At 43.1% G+C, this 24,543-nt stretch overlaps 4 protein-coding genes and 1 non-coding gene across 10 annotated transcripts; 3 read left to right on the top strand and 2 right to left on the bottom strand.

Moving 5' to 3' along the window:
• On the top strand, window positions 2,168-6,256 carry LOC8062191 (myosin-binding protein 7). Its single transcript, XM_021451206.1, has 3 exons — window positions 2,168-3,768; window positions 5,621-5,667; window positions 5,763-6,256. Exons 1-3 carry the CDS (start codon window positions 2,374-2,376, stop codon window positions 5,854-5,856), a joined length of 1,536 nt encoding a protein of 511 aa, XP_021306881.1. The 5' UTR covers window positions 2,168-2,373; the 3' UTR covers window positions 5,857-6,256.
• On the bottom strand, window positions 6,815-11,681 carry LOC8057222 (probable E3 ubiquitin-protein ligase BAH1-like 1). 4 transcript variants are annotated; one of them, XM_021451208.1, is made up of 7 exons: window positions 11,460-11,681; window positions 9,423-9,641; window positions 8,592-8,836; window positions 8,243-8,512; window positions 7,895-8,032; window positions 7,498-7,556; window positions 6,815-7,417 (listed from the first exon to the last, which is right to left on the bottom strand). In XM_021451208.1, the coding sequence occupies exons 2-7, from the start codon at window positions 9,631-9,633 to the stop codon at window positions 7,312-7,314; spliced, it is 1,029 nt and encodes a 342-aa protein (XP_021306883.1). In that variant the 5' UTR covers window positions 9,634-9,641; window positions 11,460-11,681; the 3' UTR covers window positions 6,815-7,311. The 4 variants fall into 4 exon arrangements, 3 of the variants coding, with proteins under 3 accessions (XP_021306883.1, XP_021306884.1, XP_021306885.1); XM_021451209.1 differs by having other exon boundaries at window positions 9,423-9,638; XM_021451210.1 differs by lacking the exon at window positions 11,460-11,681 and having other exon boundaries at window positions 8,592-8,812; window positions 9,423-9,560.
• Window positions 12,599-15,128, top strand: LOC8062190 (glutamyl-tRNA(Gln) amidotransferase subunit C, chloroplastic/mitochondrial). The gene is made up of 5 exons (XM_002466690.2): window positions 12,599-12,891; window positions 13,001-13,041; window positions 13,959-14,014; window positions 14,426-14,480; window positions 14,588-15,128. Exons 1-5 carry the CDS (start codon window positions 12,679-12,681, stop codon window positions 14,661-14,663), a joined length of 441 nt encoding a protein of 146 aa, XP_002466735.1. The 5' UTR covers window positions 12,599-12,678; the 3' UTR covers window positions 14,664-15,128.
• On the bottom strand, window positions 15,665-22,260 carry LOC8062189 (rhomboid-like protein 15). 3 transcript variants are annotated; one of them, XM_002464107.2, is made up of 13 exons: window positions 22,003-22,259; window positions 21,276-21,441; window positions 20,516-20,819; window positions 19,742-19,774; window positions 19,548-19,639; window positions 19,377-19,450; window positions 19,180-19,274; window positions 19,037-19,109; window positions 17,946-18,088; window positions 16,787-16,838; window positions 16,651-16,704; window positions 16,234-16,308; window positions 15,665-16,087 (listed from the first exon to the last, which is right to left on the bottom strand). In XM_002464107.2, exons 1-13 carry the CDS (start codon window positions 22,024-22,026, stop codon window positions 16,082-16,084), a joined length of 1,191 nt encoding a protein of 396 aa, XP_002464152.1. In that variant the 5' UTR covers window positions 22,027-22,259; the 3' UTR covers window positions 15,665-16,081. The 3 variants fall into 3 exon arrangements, 2 of the variants coding, with proteins under 2 accessions (XP_002464152.1, XP_021306882.1); XM_021451207.1 differs by having other exon boundaries at window positions 17,991-18,088; XR_002449184.1 differs by lacking the exon at window positions 15,665-16,087 and having other exon boundaries at window positions 16,229-16,308; window positions 18,014-18,088; window positions 22,003-22,260.
• On the top strand, window positions 24,402-24,474 carry TRNAE-CUC. Its single transcript has one exon. It is a non-coding gene; the product is annotated as a tRNA-Glu (tRNA).

Here is a 24,543-nt window from a genome sequence, read left to right as displayed (position 1 = left end):
TATTTTTTTGAGTATATAACTAATCTCAAACGATAAAACTCAAAACAAGGATTTTGTAGCTTTCGTCGAGATATAATTTTCATATACAAACTAGGAATTATCGGCATTAGGATAAGAACGGTTGGCATCGGCCAGCCGGATTTATATCTCAGTGCCAGCGGAAGCAGAGAAGCGTACTTGCTTGCAAAGCAAGTTGCAACTTTGCAAGGATTTAATCAGGCAAGCAAGCAAGCACGTGTACAAGGCAGCACTTAAAGAAAACCATCGTCGTGCCTCCGGATTATATCGTCCACGGTTACATTAAAAGGGTGCACGATTCACGCGATTAGCCGTCCTGTGGACATGAGCAGGACAGCAGCATCTAGCGACTAGCGTCCGTGCTGTACTCCTCTGATCCTCTCGTAAACTTGTAAATTTGGAGCTTGGAGGTCAAGAAGCAGGGCCTTGTTTAGTTCTCAAAATTTTTCAAAAATCTCCGTCATATCAAATTTTACGATATATGTATGGAGCATTAAATATAGATAAAAAAAGATAACTAATTACACAGTTTACTTATAATTTACGTGACGAATCTTTTAAGTCTAGTTAGTTCATGATTACATAATATTTATTAAATAAAAACGAAAATGTTACAGTAACGAAACCTAAAAATCTTCACGAACTAAACAAGACATGCACGAGAAAGGAACAGAAGGACACGGTGGGCCCACCTCGTGATCTCCTGTTATCGTTCCCGACCCCGTAATAACAATAACTGACTGCTGGCTCCATCGTGCTGGGCTTAACGGTTTTCATCACAAAAATATATTATTAGTATTATCAAATCAAATCTGACAGCTCTCGTGCTTGCTGGACTATTTATCTTTTCTTCCTGCGATTGGAGGAGGAGATTCAGCCTAACAATAACAACAATAATAGCAATGCTCTTTTCCTAATTGATTTGATTTGATCGCCACCATTACTTATTTTGATTCGGTGGATAAATGTTGAAACGGTAGTCTGCAGATAAAATCTGCGTGGAACAATAATCAAGCCCGCGCGCTGTCCATTTGGAGTTGCCGTTTTCTTGACTCGCTCCGAATTCTTGCAACACGTCCACGTCCTGTGCTACGATCCAATACACAAACACCGCATCGACTTTCAAAAATACGGCTCCTTTTGCCTGCAGAAATATCTCAAGAGCATCACATGTACAATCTGGAGAGGGGCAAAAAGTGGACACCGTCTACTAATGTTCGCTGAGAAAATTGGGCGACATTGGAATGGACAAATTCATAGTACACGCCATACCGTCGAGACAAATTCACAATACAGAGGCGCCACGCCGTCCAAGACTCAAACCTTTTAGGCCTCTTCACCCAAATTTTTTTCATCCATCCCATAGAATCTTTGAACACATATATGAAACATTAAATGTAAATAAAAAAGTAAACTAATTATACAGTTTGGTTGAAAATCACGAGACGAATCTTTTAAGCCTAATTAGTCCATGATTAGCCTTAAGTGGTACAATAACCCATATGTGCTAATGACAGATTAATTATGCTTATTAGATTTGTCTTGTAGTTTCCAGACGAGTTATATAATTTGTTTTTTATTAGTTTCTATACAAATCTCTCCTGACATTCTTTCGACATATCCGATGTGACACCTAAAATTTTTTCATTTACAATCTAAACAGGGCCTAGCCGGCTAGCAATCAGTCATACTAACAATGGATGAGAAGATTTGTGATGTTCCAAACTGGGGCCTTGTTTACTTCCACCAAAAACCCAAAACTTTTTAAAATTTCCCATCACATCAAATCTTTAGACGCATGCATGAAATATTAAATATAGACGAAAATAAAAACTAATTACATAATTTGGTCGAAATTTACAAGACGAATCTTTTGAGCCTATTTAGTCTATAGTTAGATAATAATTACCACAAACAAACGAAAGCGCTAGTGTCGCGAAATTTTTCAGTTGAGGAAGTATACACGGCCTGGGAGCAAAATAAGGTGAGCAGAATTGTGTATGAAAGCCAAATGTCTAAAATCCGAATTGTCAAAAAGAAAATTAAAATCCGGTGACCAAAAAAATATCTAAAATTCGGATGATGATTTCCAGTACATAGCCGCTGCCGCTGCCGCTGCCTACTTTGTTGTCTCCTCCTGGACCCCACTCCGAGCCGGAGGCGGGAGGGGCCCACCAAACGAAGGGGAAAAGCCGAAAAGAAGAAGAGGACGACGAAACGCTCATCCCAACTCCCCGCACCAATTCCCGACTCCCAACTTGCTCCCAAATCCAAACGTGGACAGAAAAGGCTCCGCGTCTGCGGTTTGATTGCGCTCGCGCCCCCCGAATCCTCTCGCCTCCCGCCGCCGCTGCCATGGACGACGACCACGACCAGGACCCCGACGCGTCGTCACCGGCGGCCGCCGGGGAGCGGTGCCCGTGCTGCTCCTCCTCCTCCTCCTTGCCGGCAGTGCCGTGGCGGCGGTCCGTGAAGCGGAAGCTGGGCGCGGAGAAGGGCGGGGACGACGACGAGGCGGGCCCCGCGGCGCGGGTCGAGGCGGAGGACGAGTGCGCGGCGCTGCGGGAGGCCGTTGCGGCGGCGCAGTCCGCGGCGTCGGCGCTGCGGGGCGAGGTCGAGGAGGAGCGCCTCGCCGCGGCCAGCGCCGCCAGCGAGGCCATGGCCATGATGCTCCGCCTGCAGCGGGAGAAGGCCGAGGTGCAGATGGAGCTCCGCCAGTTCCGCCGCTTCGCCGACGAGAAGATGGCGCTCGACGCCGCCGACATCGACCAGCTCCGCGCGCTCCTGGCGCAGCGCGCGCGCAGGCTGGTGCGCCTGCGCGCGAGGCTCCGCGAGTACAGGCTGCAGTTCATCCACCTCGGCATCCCGCTTCCCGAGGGCGAGGGCGAGGACCTGCTCGCGCAGAACGCCGCCGAGGAGGAAGAGGACCTCCTGCTACTCGAGGGCGAGGACGGCTACGTCGATGGCGATGGTGGCGGGTACTACCCTGAGCTCCGCTGCAACGACGGGGAGTACTACTACGAGGACGGGCAGGAGGAAGAGGATGCGGTTGCCCTCGATCTGGAGCGCCGGATCTGCCGCCTCGAGCACGATCAGGAAACTCGCCTGCTTGAGCCACCCCTTGAGGTTGAGGAAGAGGAAGAGGAAGGTACCCACCTCTACACAGATGAGGCATTGCCGAACTTGTCTGGGCATGAACGGAGTGGCCTCTATGCTGATGTGGTGTTATCTGAGGAGGATGTGGAAGTGGAAGCAAGGAGCAACCTCCACAATGATGATGAAGAGCTGCCGGAGTCTCCTACTGCTGGAAGTGCTGATGGGGAGGAAGCAAGCGAGGCTGATGGTGTTGACAGTGTAAGTGGCAGTGGCAGCGATAGGGTCTACACCATTGACAAGGTGCATCAAGGTGCAACGGTGCCTATTGCAAGGGTCATGGATAAGTACCAGGGCGAGGCAGTGGAGCCAGACATTAAGAAGCTTTACATGAGGCTGGAGGCGCTGGAGGCCGATCGGGAGTCGATGAGGCAGGCCCTTGTGGCAATGCGCACAGAGAAGGCACAACTTGTGCTTCTTCGTGAGATTGCGCAGCAGCTTGCCAAGGATGGAGTTCCAGTAGGGTCAGGAGCCGGGGCAGGGCCAGGTGTACACTCTTCGCCTAGAAAACACGCAGTTGGGATTTTAGAAAGGAGATTCACGGAGGACAAGAAGGCGGCACTTGTCAAGACATATTCCATGGTTGCCTTGTTTAAGGTATGCTGCTTGTTTTACTGATAGGATACTGGCTGTGCAAAACATTGCAAGATTTTGCTGGAGATTGCTTTCATTTAGTAGATTATTAATACTGTGTGGTTTATTAAGATCTAAGTTATGATGTTTGTGTGCTGATTTAGTATACAAATCACTTTTAGATTCATTCTTTTGATCTAGTAGGATGCTGCTATCTGCTATCTAATATCTATGAGCACTCTAGCAGAGATTTGAGCATATTTTGGAATTATTATTGTTTTAGAATGCAGAATATTGCTGTTGCTGTAATGCAGTGTGTAGCTGTTCATTTTAATAGTCGGTCCAACTCTAAAATTCAAATGATTTTTCTAGTTGGCCCTAAAGTAGCATTTTTTTTGGTAACAAATGAATTATGCTTAATATGATTATCTATTTGCAACTGTTTTCCTAGTTTCTTTTACTAGGGGCCAAATTAAGTTGGGAACTATTATTTGCTGTACACAGTACGAATTCAAGCTAGGGTGGTTCTGTGCTTTATTAAATGCAACACATTTGAGCTCATTCATTCTTTGGTACTGATATGCAATGTTCACCAAGGCAAGATCCGTGCTCGCCTAGGCGCTGGGCGGAGGCCATGCGCCTCCGCTGCGTTCCGCAATGCCTCCATGGCAGTGAGTAGACGTACGAGGCGGCGGCTGGGTGGGAGCGAGCGCGAGGGGGGGGGGGGGGGCTGCGCAGGAAGGAAAAGAGCAGAGCACCGGTGCCTAGAGAGAGAGAGAGAGGGGGGGGGGGGAGAGAGAGATCCTCACTGCTTTCTGTTGGCGGTCTTCATCTCTCCTGCTGGCCGCCGCCCATAGCGCCAACGAGTCCCGCTGAGGTCGTTGCAGGGAAGGGTGGAGGCGAGTCCAAAACTCGAGCCCACCAGGGGAGGGAGTCACTGAATCCAGAGGTCCTCGTCGCCGCCTTCCATTGAACCTTATCTCTTTTTATACAATCCACTCGGCTACTATATTTAATTATTTATATAATTTATATTTTATTCAGCTATATATATGCTAACATACAAAAAGGGCAAAACGCCTAGGCACGCCTGGGCGCTAGGCGATGGATCACGGCCTTGAAAATGCCTAGTGCCTAAAAAAACATTGCTGATATGAAGAGATAAATTTGGAATATCAGTCTGCATAGTTCTTGCTGACTGACTTGCTTGATTGAAATTAATGTTGCTTATTGCTTTGACATGATTTATTCCAGATACATTTTTTTTAAAAAAAAATAAGGCTGGAGGATTGCACTTTCAGAGTTCTGTTTGTAATTTGTTAATCCAGTTCTGCTCACCCTTGAACATCTGTTAGGAAAAGCTATTCTGCATGAGTGAAACTTAGAGGGTGTTTGTGTATGTGTTTAGGCTCGGGGATTAAATCCTGCCAATATTGATGTTTATCGTATAGTTGTAGTGCTTGTGGCAATGGCTTGCTGGTCAATTGTGGATTGTCAGACAATAAATGGCAAGCTGCCTAGCTCCCTGTGTACTTTCACTCTCCTGGTTTTTTGTTTGTACTAAGGGGTTGCCTATTTGTGGGGTGAGATATTGTTTTCTTCTTGAGCAGTTACACTTCTTAACTATGTGGCCAACACACCATTAATAAGGCACTAACACATGAATATCTACCTAACATAAAAGTTGAGTAAAATAAAAATAAATAAATAAAATAAAAACTGGCTGTAAGCACTATTCCAGAAGCGCTTAATTAGATTGCTATATTACACCTCTACATAATGTTAAATGTTTTTGTGCTTACACGGCCTTTCATGTTCATAACTATAACCAAGTAGTCTTTTCCCAGACCTAAGTATTTGCTGTTATCTTTTGCAGTGGGTCCTCACTTTATTTGGCAAGAAAAAGAAGCTATCTCAAAGCAGGTAGGAGAGACTTCAATTGGAATTCAGTTCATGCTATATACTTATTTTATCTGTAAAGCACGGTGATATTGACTACTTTCCTACTTGGTTGATAGGTATACTTTTGGCTTATCAAGTAATAATGTTGGTTTGCTCCTACTCTTGGATAAGTGCCCACGGATCCAGAAAACCCTCACGAGAACAAAGTAAAACCTGCCGAAAGAAGCAGCAGCAGCAGCTGTACAATGTAAATAAATAGCTGTCAGTTGGGAAGTTTGCATCAGATTGCATTTTTTTTTTGTTAATGTTGGGTGGAGCCAGAGTTCTTTTGATTCTTTAGTTGATGATTTTCTGATTTCACATATTTGGTGATGAGGATATTATGCATTGGTCTTGCAATTGTTCAAGTTACAAAAACGCTTTTGCTTCTTTCTCACCAGCAAGAGCTGCAATGCATGTATAGTCGGTTGTAATACACTGTGGTGGTGGTTTTGCTTGCTTCCAGATTGATGAGCTTACAGGTCCAAACTCCTAACTTTTGTGAAAAAATGTTGTATCCAAACTAAGTCTGATTATGCTTGTATATGTTCAGGTTTGTTGGACTGTCCAATCTGTTTAATTGGAAATTCGTGTAAAATTCCTGATCTGAACAGCAGCTGCTCTAAAATATCAGCAACTATACTGAGGGTACTGACTAGTGACTACTGAGGGTGTGTTTGGACTTTTGATACGTTCTATCCACCTCAATGTGTGTGGATACTGATGTATCCAATCAAGCCTTGATTTGGCAGGTGGAACCAATATAGGTACGCTGTTTGCATGGCACTTGTCTTTAAGCTCAACTTCTGACTGAAATCTGATATAGGTAGCTGGGTATTTTAGCCGGGGAAAAAAAATTCTTGCAGAACCTATGCAACCTGTACAACTTGATTCCCTTGCAACAATTTGAGTATATGTACACGTAGGGATCTGTTGGTTGAAATTTCTGACTTTGTGAAATTCCTCATCTAGATGTTTGACGCTTGAAAGTTTGAGGCAGTTATATAGGAGTAGTACTGAAATTGCCTGTGAATAACAGATCCAGACATCTTAGTACAGGTAAGCAATTTAACGTTGCACTACTCCGCTTGTTCACGTCTGACGGTTCTTTCGTGTGAGGCAGCAACCATTTGGAATTTCGGATGATAATATGTCAGCAAACCCGCATGTATCCGAGTTAAAGTGCTGTTTGTTACATGGTTCTGGTACTTAAAAAGGAGTTCAGGGCAGCACAGCATTTGACTTCACTCTTACAGGCAAAAAACACACCAATAATCAGTAAATAGTTAAATACAATAGCTGACACCATTGGTATATATAACAATTCCATCAAACTAGTAGAATGGAAGGAACAAAGGAATTAGTTAAATCCTCGAAATCTGAACCAGGTGGAGAATGATAGAATGCAACTGATTTTGCTCGCTTCTTCGATGGACTCGGCTTCTGCTATGTCAATTTCTGTTATATCAGCACAGTTAACTTAAATGATTGACGCTTGCCAGGAATTAACAGGTGTAATTAGCCAGAGAACCTTCAGATGTAATTAGCCAGAGAACCTTCAGCTTTGATGCTCATCTTGGTGACTATTGATAACATTAGTGCTACATAGTAAGAACATTGTAGCTTTCAAATCCCCATCGATAGCATTGCCTGTGAGTCCCAGTATTCTTTGGCCTGCTTCACCATCACACTTCGCTCTTCGCGCAGTCTCTGCGCAAAGTAATCTTTGTCCCTGGTTAGACAAGAGATGCAAGTTAGATCTAGAACACACATAATTCTTTCTCACAAGAGGTGCAGGTTAGATTCCAATACCTTCTCTTGAGGAGTAATTCGAGTTCAGTCATATGCAGGGCGCGACCAAACACACCAACCTGAAGATCGTCAAATCCAAATCATCACCATGGAAGATGAAACAGTGTGCGTCATGTATTTATGGGACAATTCATTGTTTAGAACGTAGCATGAATGCCAAGGTAATTTATGGTGATGTAAAAGAAAAAACTAAACCAACCTAGGACGAACTACAAGGCTTTGTATTAAGAAGAAAACAGAAACTATATTTGTCTCGACGATTTATGGGTGATGTAGCAAAGGTGATAAAAGAAAACATGTCACAAATGGAAGATACCACTAATAGAAGATACGTTTCACGGCAACAAGGAGACTGAACAAGATTGATGTCTGGCAGCAAGTAGGATTGCTCACATACCGCTCGGCATACCGGGCACTTGGCCTCCGGAGGTGCCGACTTGACACCCTGGAAGATGTAGACAGAAGCAGCGCCACATGCACAGGATTTGCAGAACAGATGCCCACAGCTAAGTGCGTAAGGGTTGAACAAAGTGTCCTGTAGACATTGTAAGTGAAAAAAAAAATCATCACAAATGGATGCTAAAATCAGCACACACATGTTCAAGCAAACTCAAGAGGGGAAAAAGATACCCTGCAGGGACAACATGCAAAGTTTCCACAGCAAATTTCCCTACCAACAAGGGCTACCCTTTTAGTTCTATGATATTTATGAGCCAAAGAAAACGGAAGTTAAAGAATATCTCACCAAGCAAATCGGACAAGTTAGGCTGTACTCATACTTTAGAGTTTCAGAAATGGTCATTGTCAGTAGTGGCTGTGCTCCACTCAGATCACAGGAAAAATTCTTGAAGAATCCATTCTTGAAGAACCCTCCAGCTCCAGGTTCATCAGCATCTGAATCATCACAGTTGAGATGGAACGCACCAAGCTCTATCAGCCAAGGTGACTGCAACAGTTCAATATGCTCAGTTTGCATCTTGCTCTTGAAATCTCTGCCACTCACAGAACCATGTATCTGCAGGATTATACATATTATATAAATACACAAAGATACATTGAATATATCTGCTGACAATCAGTAGATCAACACTTACCTTGTCATATTTCTTGAGAATTTTGCGAATAGCAATAGCATTCATGGTCACATAATTGAGAAGCATTCTGCCTTCTTGAACCATTATTTGCTGATCATCTATGAAACACTGCCTAAAACGCCATATACAGCGTTGTAGTCCTGAAGGGACATGAAGATGGAGGAGACGTTGTACTCTAGATCTGAAACAACCTGCAATTTCTGATGCCTCCTTGTTGAGTTCTGTAAAGAACATCTCATCACACACTAAAGAAGAAAGATACTAAAAGTTAAGATCACAGTAGTATAAGATGTAAGACAAGCATAACAAGATGAAAAAGGAGTAGCAAAATGTAAAGTTAATGACCTTAAGTAAACTATTCTAGTCAGGCTATCTAGTTCTAGGTTTCCAGCTACGAACCAGGAATAGTCTACAGTTACGTCAAACAGACATGAATACTCGCCCATCTAAAACTAACAATATTTTCAAAGCAAGGAGCCCAGTTGTAGAAAATGAACAGTTGTACAAAATGAAATGACTATTATTCTTTCATGGAAGAGAATAATGACCGTTGTCATCTTTCTCTGGTTTTTAAATCTCACTTCATCAAGTTGTTGCCAAATTAGTCAATTTTCTATTCTATCATAAAAATATGACTATTTCCTCAAAATTCTGGAGTTGCGAATTGTAATAAAATCACATGTGGTTCAAAGTAGCAAACTAAATGGAAAGTGCATAGGGAATGATTTTTAACTATGCTGATAATACATTATTTTGCTTCCATATCATAAGAACAAAACACGCGCATCAAGATGGAGGAGCAATGTCTGCAATAGTAGACTATGGGCATACATGTGCATGAGTTGCATTCACAAATGTTTGAAGATTCGTCACTCCCCTCCTGCTGCTCATCACCATTTGTGCCATCTGCTTGCAGTGAGCGACCAACTCGACATTTCTTCAATACCTTCTTGAGGCGTTTATATTCTACATGGGAGCATTGTCCTAGGAATTTGTCCTGCTCTGCCCGGAGATACTCCTCATATGTGGCGCCGAACTTCATCTTGTCTACTGGAAAAAGAAAATGATAATGAACTATAGCCATGCAATGTTGAGGAGATTAGGCACTCCATCATGAATTGTAACAACGAAATAAATTAGCAGACACTCAATGCATTATGACAACTAATGAGCACATTGTTCACAGTATTATATCCAAGATTGATCAAGGAATATTTTCAGCTGTAACTTTTAATCTGTCATCGCGCAATCAAAATTTCACAGGAGAAGAGATGGTTTTTAACATGCAAATGCACTTTCTTTGGGAATAATTTAATTTTGATCAAAATGAGCTTTGCATGCATGAATTAACTGATACAGATAACTGTATTCTGCAAAAGGATACATGGCGTAAAATCTAAATTGTAATGGATAAAAAATTATCCAATAAAATAGTACTACACAATGAAAGGAGAGGCAAAGCGAACTGATTTAGCTATAGTTCTATATCCTTTTTTATGGACCATAAAAATGTAAAATTGGTAGCCAGAATATGGAATTATAACTCCTGCTGCATACCAGCCAGTAGCCAGAACATCGTTGCCAGGCATAGTGATCCTAACTATTGATCTTTCATCAGTTGCAGTTTGTGCTGCTGTGATTATACAGTCTTGCCCCTCCTTCTAATTTCAGTAGAAGACAAAACTTTAAATTTACAAGGTTCTATAAGAATATCTTCTATATATTTTAGGAATTTAAACATAGGTGAATTCAACTTTCTCTATGACTGAAACTGCATACTTAGAAATTTCATAAAAAAGAAAAGAACCTAATGATTTCTGCACCAAATGGGCCAATATTATAATCGTGCAGAACAATGCGGTCGCTGACTTTTGAACCTTAAAGGAAAAGATATGATCTGATCGATCCAAAGATATATTATAAATAACATCAGTGCCAAATTGTACAAGAACGTCAACATCATTGCACCAGCAACGTGGTACTGAAACTAACTGAATGTAGCATTTGGAATTTCCTCAGAGATGGCATAACTTTAAACCCAAACATGCATCATAAACATATATATTGACAATGACAAGTTGTTTCGAGAAAAAGAAATGAAATTGCTCGGTACCAATAAAAAAAAACTTTTTGTAGAAACATGACGTGCAATGGACCAGTGGATAAGAACATGGCTGAATCCCATATATTGACTGATAAAGCCCAGTAAAGAAGAAAAACACATAGGGTGCGTCTGGAATTGGCCTGCTGGCCAAAACCAGCTGGCCGGCCAAATTCTGGCGCAAGAATTGGCCGCCCCGAATTGACCTGGAATTGGTTGAAAAATGAACTCGATTTGGCGCAAGAATCTGCTTTTGTAAAGTGTCCAGCCGAATATCGGCAGCCATCCAGTCAACGACAAAATATTGGCTCGGCTCCAGATGGCCTCAATCCAAACGCGCCCTATAGTATTAATTATTGTTGACATTGCAACTGAACTGAGTTGGTTGAATCCGAGGAAGGAAACAGAATAGGAGGGAGGAGAAGAGCACGCAGAGACAGACGAAAAAGAAACGACAACAAAGACATGACGTAGCGCTTTTTTTTTTTGGTATTCCTAAGAATCGAATCCGCTGAGGACGAAGAGACAGGAGAGGTTTGAAACTCCGGGGGTTTGGAATCGGGAATAAGAGTTCAAATTCGCTCGGACCACTCCCAAAATCCCAAATCTCGTCTGTCTAAGCCAGCACAACAGAAAGTCCGCGGAACCGCGTAAACGATCACGGCGGCCGCGCCGACAAAATGCATGGCGCGTTAGAGAAGGAACAGAATCGGACGGAAGCAGCAGTAGGGCACGGAGAAGCCATTGCGGCCCCATGCCGCAGTTACCTGCACGGACCGCCGGCGCCGGAGCGCGGCAGGACGGGGATCAGGATCGCCGGTGCTCGCCGCTCGCCGCTCGTGCAGAGACCGGCGGGCGTGCGGCAGCGTCGACGGCGGCGGCGGCGGATTGCTTGGGCGGAAATCAAACGCGGGAGAGATATGCTCGCGGCTCGCGCTGGCCTCTCTCGCTGCTGGCTTGTGGCCGCCTTCCCGGTTCCGTTCAGTTGCGACCTGCGCAGCAATTAAAAGAGGGGTGGGTGGGTGGGTCGTTGACGCCACGGGTTTCCCGTTTGTCCACCTTGGACGGGCCCCACAAGCCGGACGGTCGGCTGCACCGGGCCCAACCGCAAGTGACAGTGCGGCGTCAGATGTGTTGTTGGTCTTGGCCTTTTCCTCCTCCTCCTCCTCCAAGAATTCCTTCCTGCGTGTGCGGTGTGCCTGTGTGCTCTGTGGCAGCAGCAGCAGCCGTGGAGGAGGAGGAGGAGGAGGAGGAGGACCCGCCCAGGCCATGGCCAGGTGTAGCGTAGCGATAGAGTAGACAGGCTTTCACGGCGGCGGCCAGCGGGGGCACTCTGGACGGGTCAGGGGCGCCCTGGGTCCACCTGTCTGCGTGCCGCGCCCGGATGCTGTGCTTTTTTTCACCTGGCGATGGTCAAAGCGGCGGGCCAGCAACGGCACGAGCGCCATGATGATTACCAGGGCAGCAGCGGCAGCGGCAGCGGCCAGCGATGAATGGATGGACGGCGCGGGGCAGGACATGCTTTTGACGCTACTATTACGCTAGGCGCCACTCTAGAGCTAGCGTTAATTAACGGCAGAGCTTCTTCCAGCCACGGCCAGATTCACGCAGCAACACCAAACATTCGATTCAGATCCTGCACACGGCTCGGAGATCATGAGTGATTCTTCTGTCTGTGTAGTGTAGGGTTGGCCACGGCACCAAACGCTTCGGTCATAGGGGCACACACACAAAAGTCACGGACAGTGCCCGCCGGTGAAAGTGGCGGAGAGGCCCAAACCGACGACGCCGGCCGGGCTCTCAGTCTCAGCTCTGGGCACTGGGCAGTGGCCGCTTTTTGAGTGGGCCGGGCCGCACCACGCGAAACGATGAGATGGGATGGGATGAGTCGATGAGGCGTCGTCGGTGACGACGGTCCAATTCCAATCTTAGCCGGACGCCCGCCCGCCCGCCCGCCCCGGACCGGAGGCAGCAGCGACGCCGGCCATGCTCTCCGCCGCCGCCGCCGCCGCCGTCATACCCAAGCTCCGCTTCGCGACGCGGCCGCAGCTGAGGCGGCCGGCGGCTAGGACTTACTGGCCGCGGCCGCTCTCCTCCTCTAGCCACGTAACGCCCGCGGCGGCGGGGGCGGGGGAGCTGGAGCCGCCGGACCTCACCCGCTTAGCCAACGCCGCGCGCATCTCGCTCTCCCCGCAGGAGGTCAGTCGCCGTCCTGCTTTCTTTCTCTGGATGCCAACATCTGATACTATATGTTCACATGAGATGCTCACGATGATTTGCTTGTCTTCTCTGTGTGCTCGCTCGCCAGGCCGAGGACTTCGAGCCCAAGATTCGGCAGGTCGTGGATTGGTAGGTTTTTGCTACCTATTCTCTTCTGTTTGCGCAGGTGGATAATCCAAGGGTCGGTTTGTAGTGCTTGCAGATTGCAGCTCATGAAAATTCTGCGACACGGTGGAGCCTCTCTACTAAGAATGTTCTGCCGTGGGTTTAGATAATTCCGTAGTCTGGGTGTTTTAAATTGGGGAACCAATGAACACATGCCGTAGTGCATTGCCAATTTCAGACTGGAAATACTGAAGCAATGCTAGTGCCTTTTGCAGAGTGTAAATATATCATTCTCACAACTTAAGTTAAGGATTCAAGTCACACTATGATCCCTCTAAAGTCAGCGATTCAAGTCCCTCTCACTTAAGTTAAGAGGGGAGACTCATCCCTAAAGTCATCCAAATATACACATTGTTCTCACAACTTCACCATGAAGACAACATAGCTGCCAATTGTTGTAGAAGATGTTGAGTAGTAGAAAACTCATTAAAGGTTGAAAGCGGTGGGAGATCAACCAGATCACCATCCTCAGTCAACACCCATGCACCAATGAAGGCACCTTTCTAGGATGAATGGGACACTGTTTTTAAAAGATGAATATGGCAGCGTCAATTTTTCTAGGGAACAATGCAATATGAACATCTTAAAGATCACATTTAGTTTCCTGTGGCAGAACACCACAAATGTCACAAGCTCCGTCACAATTAATTTAATGGGTATGTTTTAGATTTGATCTTGTAGTTTTCAAGCTAAAATTGATATTAGGCTGATTTTGTGTAGCTATGTGATTCTTAAACACAAAATGGGAAGACCATGAATTTTTCACACTATGGGGGTGTTGGGTTTTGATTTCTATTTGTATGCACTGGTGATAAAATCAAAGCTTGACTGGTTATTTTGGGGTAGAACTTAGCTGCTCTTCGTTTCTATTTTCTTTACAGGTTTGGGCAACTTCAGGCAGTAGATCTTGAGTCCATTGAGCCTTCACTTAGAGCTGGTATGCATCTTGGTGATTGATTATTGTTTATTAGAATCTCTTGATTTGCTAGAATTTGGAAAGCATAAAGTCTTTCCCACTCCAGTAAGCATGAAAACTTGATTTACTAATACTAAGTTCCCTATCCCAATTGGTTTTGACACGATGGAAGGCTTCTAGTACAAGAGAAGGATTATAATGTCATCAGTTAATTATATTTTAAACAATTAGTTCTGAATTCTAATGCTTTCATCCAAAAACCAAATATTTTATTTGATTCCCTACCCCCAAAACCCCAAAAGAGTTCCTAGAGCTGTTAAGATTAAAGAGTTCCTAGCAGCCCGCTACACAATTCTTATTAACTGTTGGTCCGTTTCTGTATGTTTATTTCAGCAGATTACCATTTTTCATGTTCCACTATTTCATCCACAGGTACAACAGCTGATAGTTCTTTGAGAGAAGATAAACCTGAAACATTCGATAACAGGTGAGCAGGGCAATGGCTCTTCCATGATTTTCACTAAAGCACTACATGCTTTGCAAGGAAAGCCTGAGTGTCTTCTTTTTCGTTTTTTGCTTTTTTTGTCAATGCAGAGATGCCATAGTGGAGGCCATTCCAAGTTATGATGATCCATATATCAAAGTGCCAAGAGTGCTGAACAAAGAATAATCTGCTGCCTGTATATCAAAATTGTTAGAATATTAAAACTCTGCGCCATTTGTACAATGCAGCATGGTTAAACATAATGATAAAATCTGCAAAAAGATTGAACGAGCCATCAGCAAGCTGAATTTTGATTTTGCGTATTTCAATTTGATAATGCTGTGATTGAACAGAGCAATCAGCAACCTTGACACAGCAATTCTTGTTGCTGTCCTCTGCTCTGGAGCAAGCTATCATGGGTATTGGATGAGATGGAACAATCGAGTAGAGCAGGCATCGATGAGTATATCGGATTTGACTCAGAATTTCCAGCGGATTTGATTCAGAATGGCTAGGTTGGATGTCTGTAAGATTGAGTTGGTTGTTCCCTTTATTTAGCGAGGATTTGTGGGCTTGTGGCTGTTTTGTAATCCGTACTGAGCTTGAACCTTTCTTCTCCCCCTTAATACAAAACATGTCGTTTTGTAACTATACTGAGCTTGAACCTTTCGTCTTCTCCTAAATACAAAGCGTGCTACACATGAGCTTAAAAAATCTCATAGATAAATTAACTTTTCAGTTTGTAGTAATTATATTTCTTAGAATGTCTGGGAGTATCTTCGAGGTCATGCCCACTCTGAAAGAGTCATTTATTTACTTCTACTAGCTAAAACGGGTCGAAGAAATCTTCATTTGTAAGATCCGAGCAAATCAATATAATAGCACTATTTTTTTTTATTTGCATCTGACAACATTGTCATTTTAGAGTCCCATTTACAGACATCTCTACCACTATTGATATGTTCATGCCATCTTTCTCAATATAAGGAATCACTGCAGCTTTCTACAACTAACACAGTAACACCTTTGGTTCTTGAAAAGAATCTTCATCCCGATGTTCACAAAAAAATGTATGATACGCCAATTTATTTTAGCTTTGCAGATTATGGATAATTTTTGCAGGTTGTTCCCATGTGAAAATACACAGGCCAACCTAAAAGGGTCTCAACGCAGGACAGATTCACACATCTCAAAGGGGAAGCAGTCCATATGTCAAATTCTGATTGTTCGAGCCCAATAACCTAATTTCCCCTGGCTTCTAATAATCTGCAAGCTAAAACAAACACACTAGCTATTTTCAGATTAAATTCAGCATTTTCTGATTGTTCGTATTTCAAAGTCTTGACAGAACATCCAACGTTAATTTCTACTTTACATAAATTCTAGAGTCGGCAGCCTTGAGAAATGCAACTAGGGCTGCACATTGTTGTTTCTGCATCCCAGGGCATAACCAAGATTGCAGCCATTCCTTTTTCAGACCCACCTTGGCACACAATCTACACCATGCTCCACTCCCAAATCACAGCCTACTTTTTTAAACCTTTGTAAGAAAACAATTGGCTCGACATCTTGCTTCCTTTGAATTTGTTCTTTATGGTCAAACTTCAACCCTAGAATTGATAGGAATGGGAAAAAAACAAATTAATATCAAGAGGAACAAAATTCAATTAGTGGAGCAGATTCTGGTCAGAATGTCAACTGTTTTCATGGAGAGGTGTTATCAACAATTAATTAGCTCACATAGAACTACACAAACCTGCTGACTCATCAGAATCTCAATGGCAACATTTGGATCTCCATCAGCTGCAGCAAGAGCGACTTCAGCTTGAGTCTGCAGCAATATGATCAATTCATCAGTGAGGTAGTTGACAGCCATAGCATATAAGTACAACATAAGCATAACCAGAATATGGATGAAAACTGAAACGATTGTGGGCTCTTAAAAAACATGCACTTACCTAAAACCTCTGAAAAATTCATCAAAACAGGCAAACAGAGATAACCAACAGTGGAAATAGGCAATTTTTGGTTTTGTTGAAGCACTTCATTGCGAATCTTAATATAGGTGGCTTAGATACAGGCCAGGACATGATCAAACAGTACATAATAGGATAAATGGGAAATGTACTAAATGCAGTGAAGCAATTGACATTCAGGACAAGACTTGAAATACCTTTTCAAAGCCCATCCCAACCAGCTTCTTAAGTTCTTCATCAAATGTATCAACCTGCAGTAAGGATGCAACCAAGAACTGTTACTAAACCAATAGAAAATGAATAAAAATCAAAATAAGGTACAGAACACGGAACCTGCTCAGCTGCCACCGTTGCAGCAGCTCTGACTGTGTTCACAGCAGTATGCCTGTTGATATGAACCTCATATTAGAGTACTGATTCACACATATGTTGATAACAACAAAATGAAACACTTTTAAGGAACAATTTTTATATTAGATATATAGAAAGAAAGAACAAGCATTAGGAGCTTTGTTTGCTTGCCTTACAATTAGCTCATAGCATGTGGTTGTCCACTAAAACTAAAATTCAAGATTAGAGATTCCAGACGCAGGTTGCATCATTCTCAGCACCCGCAAGAATTCAGGTTACCAGCAGTAACCATACAATAAAAGTTCACTGCTGTAGTGTTGTCAACAACATTGTCCATTTACAAAGCTAGATAATGGAAACCTGTGTTATTTATTTTTCATTTCAGTTATTGCTTCAGTATGCATGCTTCCATAATTGGTAAAAAGTCGGGTCTGGGAACAGCAATGCTGTGAACGTGATCCAACATAAACTACCACTTCCTTCTCTGTGTATCACATACTATTATATTATCTATGTTTCAATTTAGTACAACTTCACTGGAGCAAGAATTTTCACATGAGATGCAAATATAATTGATTCGCTAAGTTACCATATCAACCATGTGTGCATCTGAATTATGCTCAAACTGGCTCAAGCACATTGAGCTAAACTTGCTCACCAAAAGGCAAGCCTACAAGTGCGAAACAAAACCAAACAAAGTTCCACCACGATCCCTTGATAAAACACAGGGTTTTACTTCAGATCATAGTCTTTACAAAAGTGATTTCACAAAATTTGTCAAACAGAAACTTATTATCAATTTGTCAATAAAAGGAAACTTATTACAGATATGAATTATTTCATAAGGGCTATGACAGCTTTTCAGGGGAGGATTTGACATACACAGTGCAAATAAAAGAACAAAAGAGAAGGAAGTGCTAAAAAATAGTTTTGACCTAATTATTTATTGAGGATAAGTATCTGATTAGAATAGAAGAACAAAACATGAGTCCTAGTGTTTGCGAAAAAAAAAGAACTTAGAAGAGATCATCTGATCTCTTCCAAGTTGCCGTTGCTTCATGTGATTTTCTGATTTCAAAGCATACGTGGCAACACAAGATGTGTAATACATTAAAGCAATGTCAAGTAGAAAATGCATTACTGTGTATTCGTTAGTGGGTCACTTGGAGTTGTGTTATCCAACAACCTAGCATGCAAATGTGCACTTGCCTCCCTTGCAGTGGGTTCAGTTCCTGCAGAACCAAGTGTTCGCGCTCTCCCAGGAAACCTTGGGTCTTCTCCTTCCTAAAGAAGAAAATCAGCAAATTCATAAGCTCACACTACCACTCTGTTTGGAAAAGAATGCAGATTTAGTTTGGCAAGTCAAACTATCTTAGGTTTGACCAAGTTTATAAAGAAGATAATCAACATTTATAATACCAAATAGGTACACTACAAAAATAGTTTGACTTAGGACAAAACTAGAATGAGATTCTTTTTGGACATAGGGGTACTGTAGAAAGTAGCTAATGACAACAAAACCTTTAGCTCCAAGCAAGATAGTTAGGTAACGCATATTTCAGAAAAATAGTTTATGAATTTGTAATGTACTGATCGGCACAGAGGGTCAATACTGTGACCTAACACATATCATGTGGTATTAATCTTGAAATTAACTGCCATAACCAGGAATCTAGCAGGGCGTAGGTTTTACTGTGTAACTGTCCAACATAACTTTCTGTTCATGAAGCTTTTGGTAAGGTGTTAAATAAACTCTTTTAAATGCAAGTACTGGGAAAGGATAACCTTTTGTTTAATTTAGACAAATGTTTGGAATAAATTTCTATCAATTGGATGATCAAATTGCACAAAAGTCACGTAAAAAATTGCTAATCAACAGTTGTATTCTTCCATGGAAGGATTCTGTTTTGATCCAGGTTCCTCAGAAGCTTTAACCAACAGCTTCCAGGAAAATCTACGTGAATCCAAGAGCTATATCTAATGATTTCTCAGTAGATCAAAACTTTTAGCATGCATGTCTAGAACTCCTATCATAAGCCATGGCTAGATACTTAGGCCACCACAGTATAGGTGAAAAACAAATCAGATTGGAGAAGCCCCAAAAGCCTTCCAGGTTACAGTAAATTTCTACCATGGTTGCTTAAACCCTAAGCAGAGGATGAACATCACCAACAGAAAATTATTGCAAGTATGAGCATATTTGAGTATGTGGCATTGCCATCTTTTCAATACCTGAGCAGTTGCTGTGTGTCTGCTAGGCATCCATGAAGATATATTTCTCAAGAAATTTCCATTTATGAGAGCACTGTAAATTAAAGAATAACATATTACTTCTATGAGCATTACATCAAAAAGAATCAATTTGAAAACAATACCTCGGTGCAGCAGACGTGTTAGAGTATGTAGGAAGCTGACCATAAGTAGTGCCTCCAGTGCACATAATAAAGCCAGGACGCCTCACACAAACAGACTGACATCCAATACATCAGACAATAAATACATATATAAGAAGCATCTCATACAGAAGATGGATCGTATGGTCAGGATAACTTAGCATTTAAGCAAAACTTACAAGTGCTGACAAGCCTTCGATTTTAGAGTAAAATGATGGCCCAGGAAGCAAGTAGTTGAACAGCCCATAAGTGTCTGGTGCCAAATAAATAAGCTCAGCAAGGAATATGATTAAAAAAACATAATCTAGCTCGTGAAGACTTAACAAATAAGAAGGATACAAGGGACAAACATGCAAATCCTGACAAGATGCCACACAGGTGCCCCAGCAATGAAACATTGCTTGCAAGAAACTGAAATAGCACCAGCAAAATCCATGCGTACCTGACAATGTATACATTTAAGTTTTTTTACATAAGATGTGGGTCTCCAATACTATCTAGTAACCAGCAGTGAATAACATCAACACATGCAAAAAATGAGTACCATTTTGCAGGAACATTGAAGAGGCCGAAGACACTGGAAAACGAGAAAGGGTGTCAAACTATATAAAATTAATATCACAAAACTGAAACACAATTAATATCATTTAGAAAGTTGGAAAAAATCTTTCTAAATAGAGAAAAAATAAATTGGACCATTCTAGATAGTTCTTTTTATTGTTGGCACTATCAGCTCTTGCTACTATACATCAAGCATACAGGTTGGAAAATAACAAGAACTAACAGGTCTTGTTGGCAATTATTGTGGGGAAAGATATCTAACGCAAACTCATGTTCAGGTGTAGTCATGATAACTTCCCACATGAATCACAGGGTTAGCATGCATCGATACCAGGATTAAATGGAAAACTTTCTGAATGGCTCCCTCTCATAGTCGCATGTAGGAGAATCCTCTTTGGATTCTCATCTTCTCTAGACCCACTAAATTGTCCCATAACTGCATAACTTCAGCACATATGAAATACCACTAGATGTGTGCCCTTATAATAGTGCAAATGTTCCGATTTCAGTAACCACTTGGAATAGATAAAATAATAATAAACAATACTCAAGCTGTGTATAGACTATTTGAATGTGTAAACATACGATATTACAAAAGAATTCCTAGCATCCCTCAGCAATCAGCACAGCCAATTTGAGTACACGAAATTTTACTTTTACACAAAAAAATGTTTATATTAAGTTCTTGTGAGACATTCGTATATCTGCGAAAAGCTTTATAGGTCATCAAATATGATCACCATAGAAGGAAACGCACCTTCGCGATTGCACACCACTCAGACTTGTTTCAATAACAATCATTGAGAATATAACTCCAGAAAAGCCAATGGAGCATTCATTCACAAGATTTGGAACAGGAAACAGAGGATTGTAAGCCACCAAGAAAGCAATCGTGAGATGGAGAATTGCATTTGTTGTTGCAAGAAGGAACATCAAGAATAAGAGGCGGACTGATCCCATAATCCTCTCCAACTCAGTGCCCAAGGGTACCAAGGCAAGCATGTTGAATAGCACATGAAGCAAAGAACCATGAAAGAGAACAGATGTGTAGAACCTGTACACTGAAGAAAAATTATGAAGTATGTCAGGGGCTCAAGGTAGACAATTAAATATACCAAAGAAAAAGGGCAAGTCTGGGATAATTTGAACGGATAGGAAGTAACTATGGCTAAAGCATGTGTACATCAAATAGTTTGTTCGGAAAATGTATAAGCAGTTTTGGAGCTTCTTCAGTGCTCAGAATATTAGAGTGGTGAAGATTTTATATTAGGAAAAAACTTGTCGTCATTTCTCAGGATATCACACCAGACAATAGCAGATAACCGACTATTCACAACATCAAGAGGTGCAAGTATAACTTGGATTTAACACGATTGAAGTTTGCCACAGAACAAGAGTGCAAGTAAGGTCTCAAAAGGCCATATTAAACAATGAAAAAGGAAAATTCCTTTTGCTACCTTCTAAAATGTTGAAGAAACATGTGATGTTACCAGGAGAAGTGTGAGAAGGAGACAGACCTTGAAAATGTGATGCTACCGCAGACGGCAAGAAGCATATCTCCGCATAGGAGTCATAGCCAATCAACAAGCACAGCAGATAAATCACTCCACATATCAAGACAACACCAGAAGTAACGAATGGAATGCTGCTCCACCACTGATTCAACCTAGTTGGAATCCCAGCCTGCATCCATGGAAAACGTCATCATAACCATAAGTTAAATAGTGTGTCAAAACAAACCCCATGCTCATCTAGATACATACCACAATAAGCCCCATTCCGTGCTATCGGATACATACACCAGTACACCACAATAAGCCCCATTCAAGTGTCTAGTCCAAACAATTTCGTGACAACCTAATACCCAACAGCAGGGGGCCCGAACCATCTGCGCGCATGTCACAGCAGAAGCCTGTTTCAAAGCATGTAAACCGCCCCATCCCTAGCTCAATTTACATAGCCAATCCCCTCAAGTCACAAATAAACCCCATAATCAAAACACCGCCCCACGCCTTGAACTGCACCCCCAATCCCTGCAGGCCGCAGCGACCAGCTCAAACCCTGCCAATCGAGACGGATTTCGCCAACCTTAGCAGAGCGCCTCTACACGGATCTCTCCTGTCTCACAGAGGGGATTGAAAACCATTTCCGCAGACTTGAAGTGAATGCGCCTCAGATCCAAACTTCCAAAGTAAGCCGCCGGAAACCCCACTCGACAATCGGAACTAAGAATAGAAATCGCACCTCTGTGATGATGTTGGGGCGCATCTCGGACACGCCGCTGCCGCGAGCAGGCGAGGGGTTCAGATCGATGCTTCGAAGGCGAAGGGGAAGGGGACACCACCACACCACCAACGGAGATCTCGAGGGTTTTGGGGGACCCGAGCAATTGAGCCGTTGCTTGCTTTTCCGGATTGAAGGGGTTGAGGGGTCACCGGGTTGGGTCCTCTTTTTTTTCGGAAAATGTCGAAGCTTCCAGGGCTCACGGCGTCACGACTCACGATCTCGAGCATTAATGCCGTGAAACGCAGGGTGAAGGATCAGTGGTTGGGCCTGAAATGTCAGTGTCAGATGATCTGTATATGGGCAATTTAAATATTTGCCCCTCTTACGGATGGCTCCTCTTCACTTGCCCCTCTTATAAATGCAATTAAAGATTTGCCCCAAGTATCTACTCAGTGTTATATATTTACCCATTTTACCTCTTTAGCAGTCCAAATCAGCATGTTAGCTTAGATGGGGTATAGGAAAAGACTTGCAGTACCCCTCCCTCTGTTTTTGCTCTCTCCTAGAGACATAGCAGCTCCTAGCTCCCCAACGCCAGCCATGTCTCTGGCCGTGTCCCTCCGGTGTGCAGGTTGCCGCGTGCGGGAGCTCCATGGCCGTGCATGTGCAAGCAGCTTGCAGGAGCCACGCGTGCGGGAGGTTCATGGCCGTGCGCGTGCAAGCGGCTTGCAGGAGGCTGCGCGTGCGGGAGCTCCATGGTCGTGCACCTGTGAGCAACTTGCGAACGCGAGCAGCTGCAGCAGGCGACCGAGCTCGCGAGCAGGAGCAGCTGCTCCGGTGGCAATGCACGAGTGGCCGTGGGCGACCTGCTAGCATCGAGGAGAGGCCTGGCCGGAGCTTCTGCACAGCCATGGCAGGAGGCTCGGCTGGCGAGCGCGAAGGTCTGCAGCTGGCGGCCGGGCTCGCGAGCAGAAGCAGTGGCGAGGCGCAAACGGCTGCGCGTCAGGCGTCGACGTCAGGGAGAGGGCCTGGCTAGAGCTCCTGCGTGGCCATGGTTGGGGTCGGGCTCGCGAGCATGAGCACCGGCCGCCGACGCACCATGGTTCTGAACTCACCGGCCATGGTTTGTAAAAAATATATTAGTAACATTCATATTTCTAAATAAGTTGTATTATAAAAATATATTAAATAATTTATCTAATGATATTAATTATGTATCATAAATATTAATATTTTTAATATATATCTGAAAAAATATAAAAGTGCCTGACCTCTCTGAAATTAAGAATAACACTTTGACTCAGGGCGTAGTGTGTTCTGGCACTAAGTTTCTAGCAAACCATGTATGCCAAATAAATAAACAAATTTGCAGAATGAGTCTAAATTATTTGAGATGTGGTATTATTTAGTGGAGTGAATTCAGAAACTATATTCGATTTAAAAACTTTCATAGATGCTGCAGCCCGCAATGAACTCATCAGTCTCAGTGGTCAGAGCTATATATATGCAAACAGCCGCAGGCCATGGTTTAGCACGCGCACCATACAGATAAGGGGAGGGGTAATGTAGTCTTTTCCTGTAGCCAATCCAACCTGACGTGATGAGTGAGACTGCCACGTAGGTAAAATGGACAAATCTATAGAACCGAAGAGATTCCTGAGGCAAATCTTTAATTGCACTTATAAAAGGGACAAGTAAAGAGGAGTCATCCGTAAGGGGGCAAATATTTAAATTGCCCACTGTATATCTACTAGTAGTAGGATAGAAGGTTTCAAAGGGTCCCACACGGTGGATCTGCCGTACGGGAAAAAGGGTCATAGGGCCTTTTGCCGGTGGTTCTTGCATTTGTGCGCTGGTGTTGGGTTCGGCCTGGCCGCATCCAACCGTATGAGTGCGCGGTTAAGTGCGTGTTTGGCAGGCTTCTTAGGCTCAGGCTTCTCGCTACCAGAGAATGAAGCTATAAATTATGATTTGTTTTAGTTCCAAGATTATTTTTCTCAGAGAGAGAGAAAGGCCTTGTTTAGTTCCAAAATATTTTGCAAAATCGACACTATAGCTTTTTCGTTTGTATTTGACAAATATTGTTCAATCATGGACTAACTAGGCTCAAAAGATTCGTCTCGTCAATTTCGACCAAATTGTGTAATTAGTTTTTATTTTTGTCTATATTTAATACTTCATGCATGTGTCTAAAGATTCGATGTAACGGGAAATCTCAAAAATTTGCAAAATCTTTTGGGAACTAAACAAGACCAAAATCAATTTTCTAATTTCTATAAACAGCGCTGCTACAGTACAGGACGTAGGTTAAGCCGGAGCCCCGACAAACTCGCCCAAACAATGAGATGTACGGATGCAGATTCTGCTAAAATCTTTCTGCATCTGATTTAAATTTTAGTATCGATCCTTGGGCAACTTCCGTTGTAGTCTAGCTGGTTAGGATACTCGGCTCTCACCCGAGAGACCCGGGTTCGAGTCCCGGCAACGGAATTTTTTTTTCTTTTGCTTTCCCACTTTTTTTTTTTATTACCAAGCACAGAATGGTTTTCCATTTCCTGG

The sequence above is a fragment of the Sorghum bicolor genome, chromosome 1 (genome assembly GCF_000003195.3).
Source record: "Sorghum bicolor cultivar BTx623 chromosome 1, Sorghum_bicolor_NCBIv3, whole genome shotgun sequence".
In the NCBI taxonomy this organism is placed as follows: Eukaryota; Viridiplantae; Streptophyta; class Magnoliopsida; order Poales; family Poaceae; genus Sorghum; species Sorghum bicolor.
This window is presented reverse-complemented; position numbering and strand designations above follow the sequence as displayed.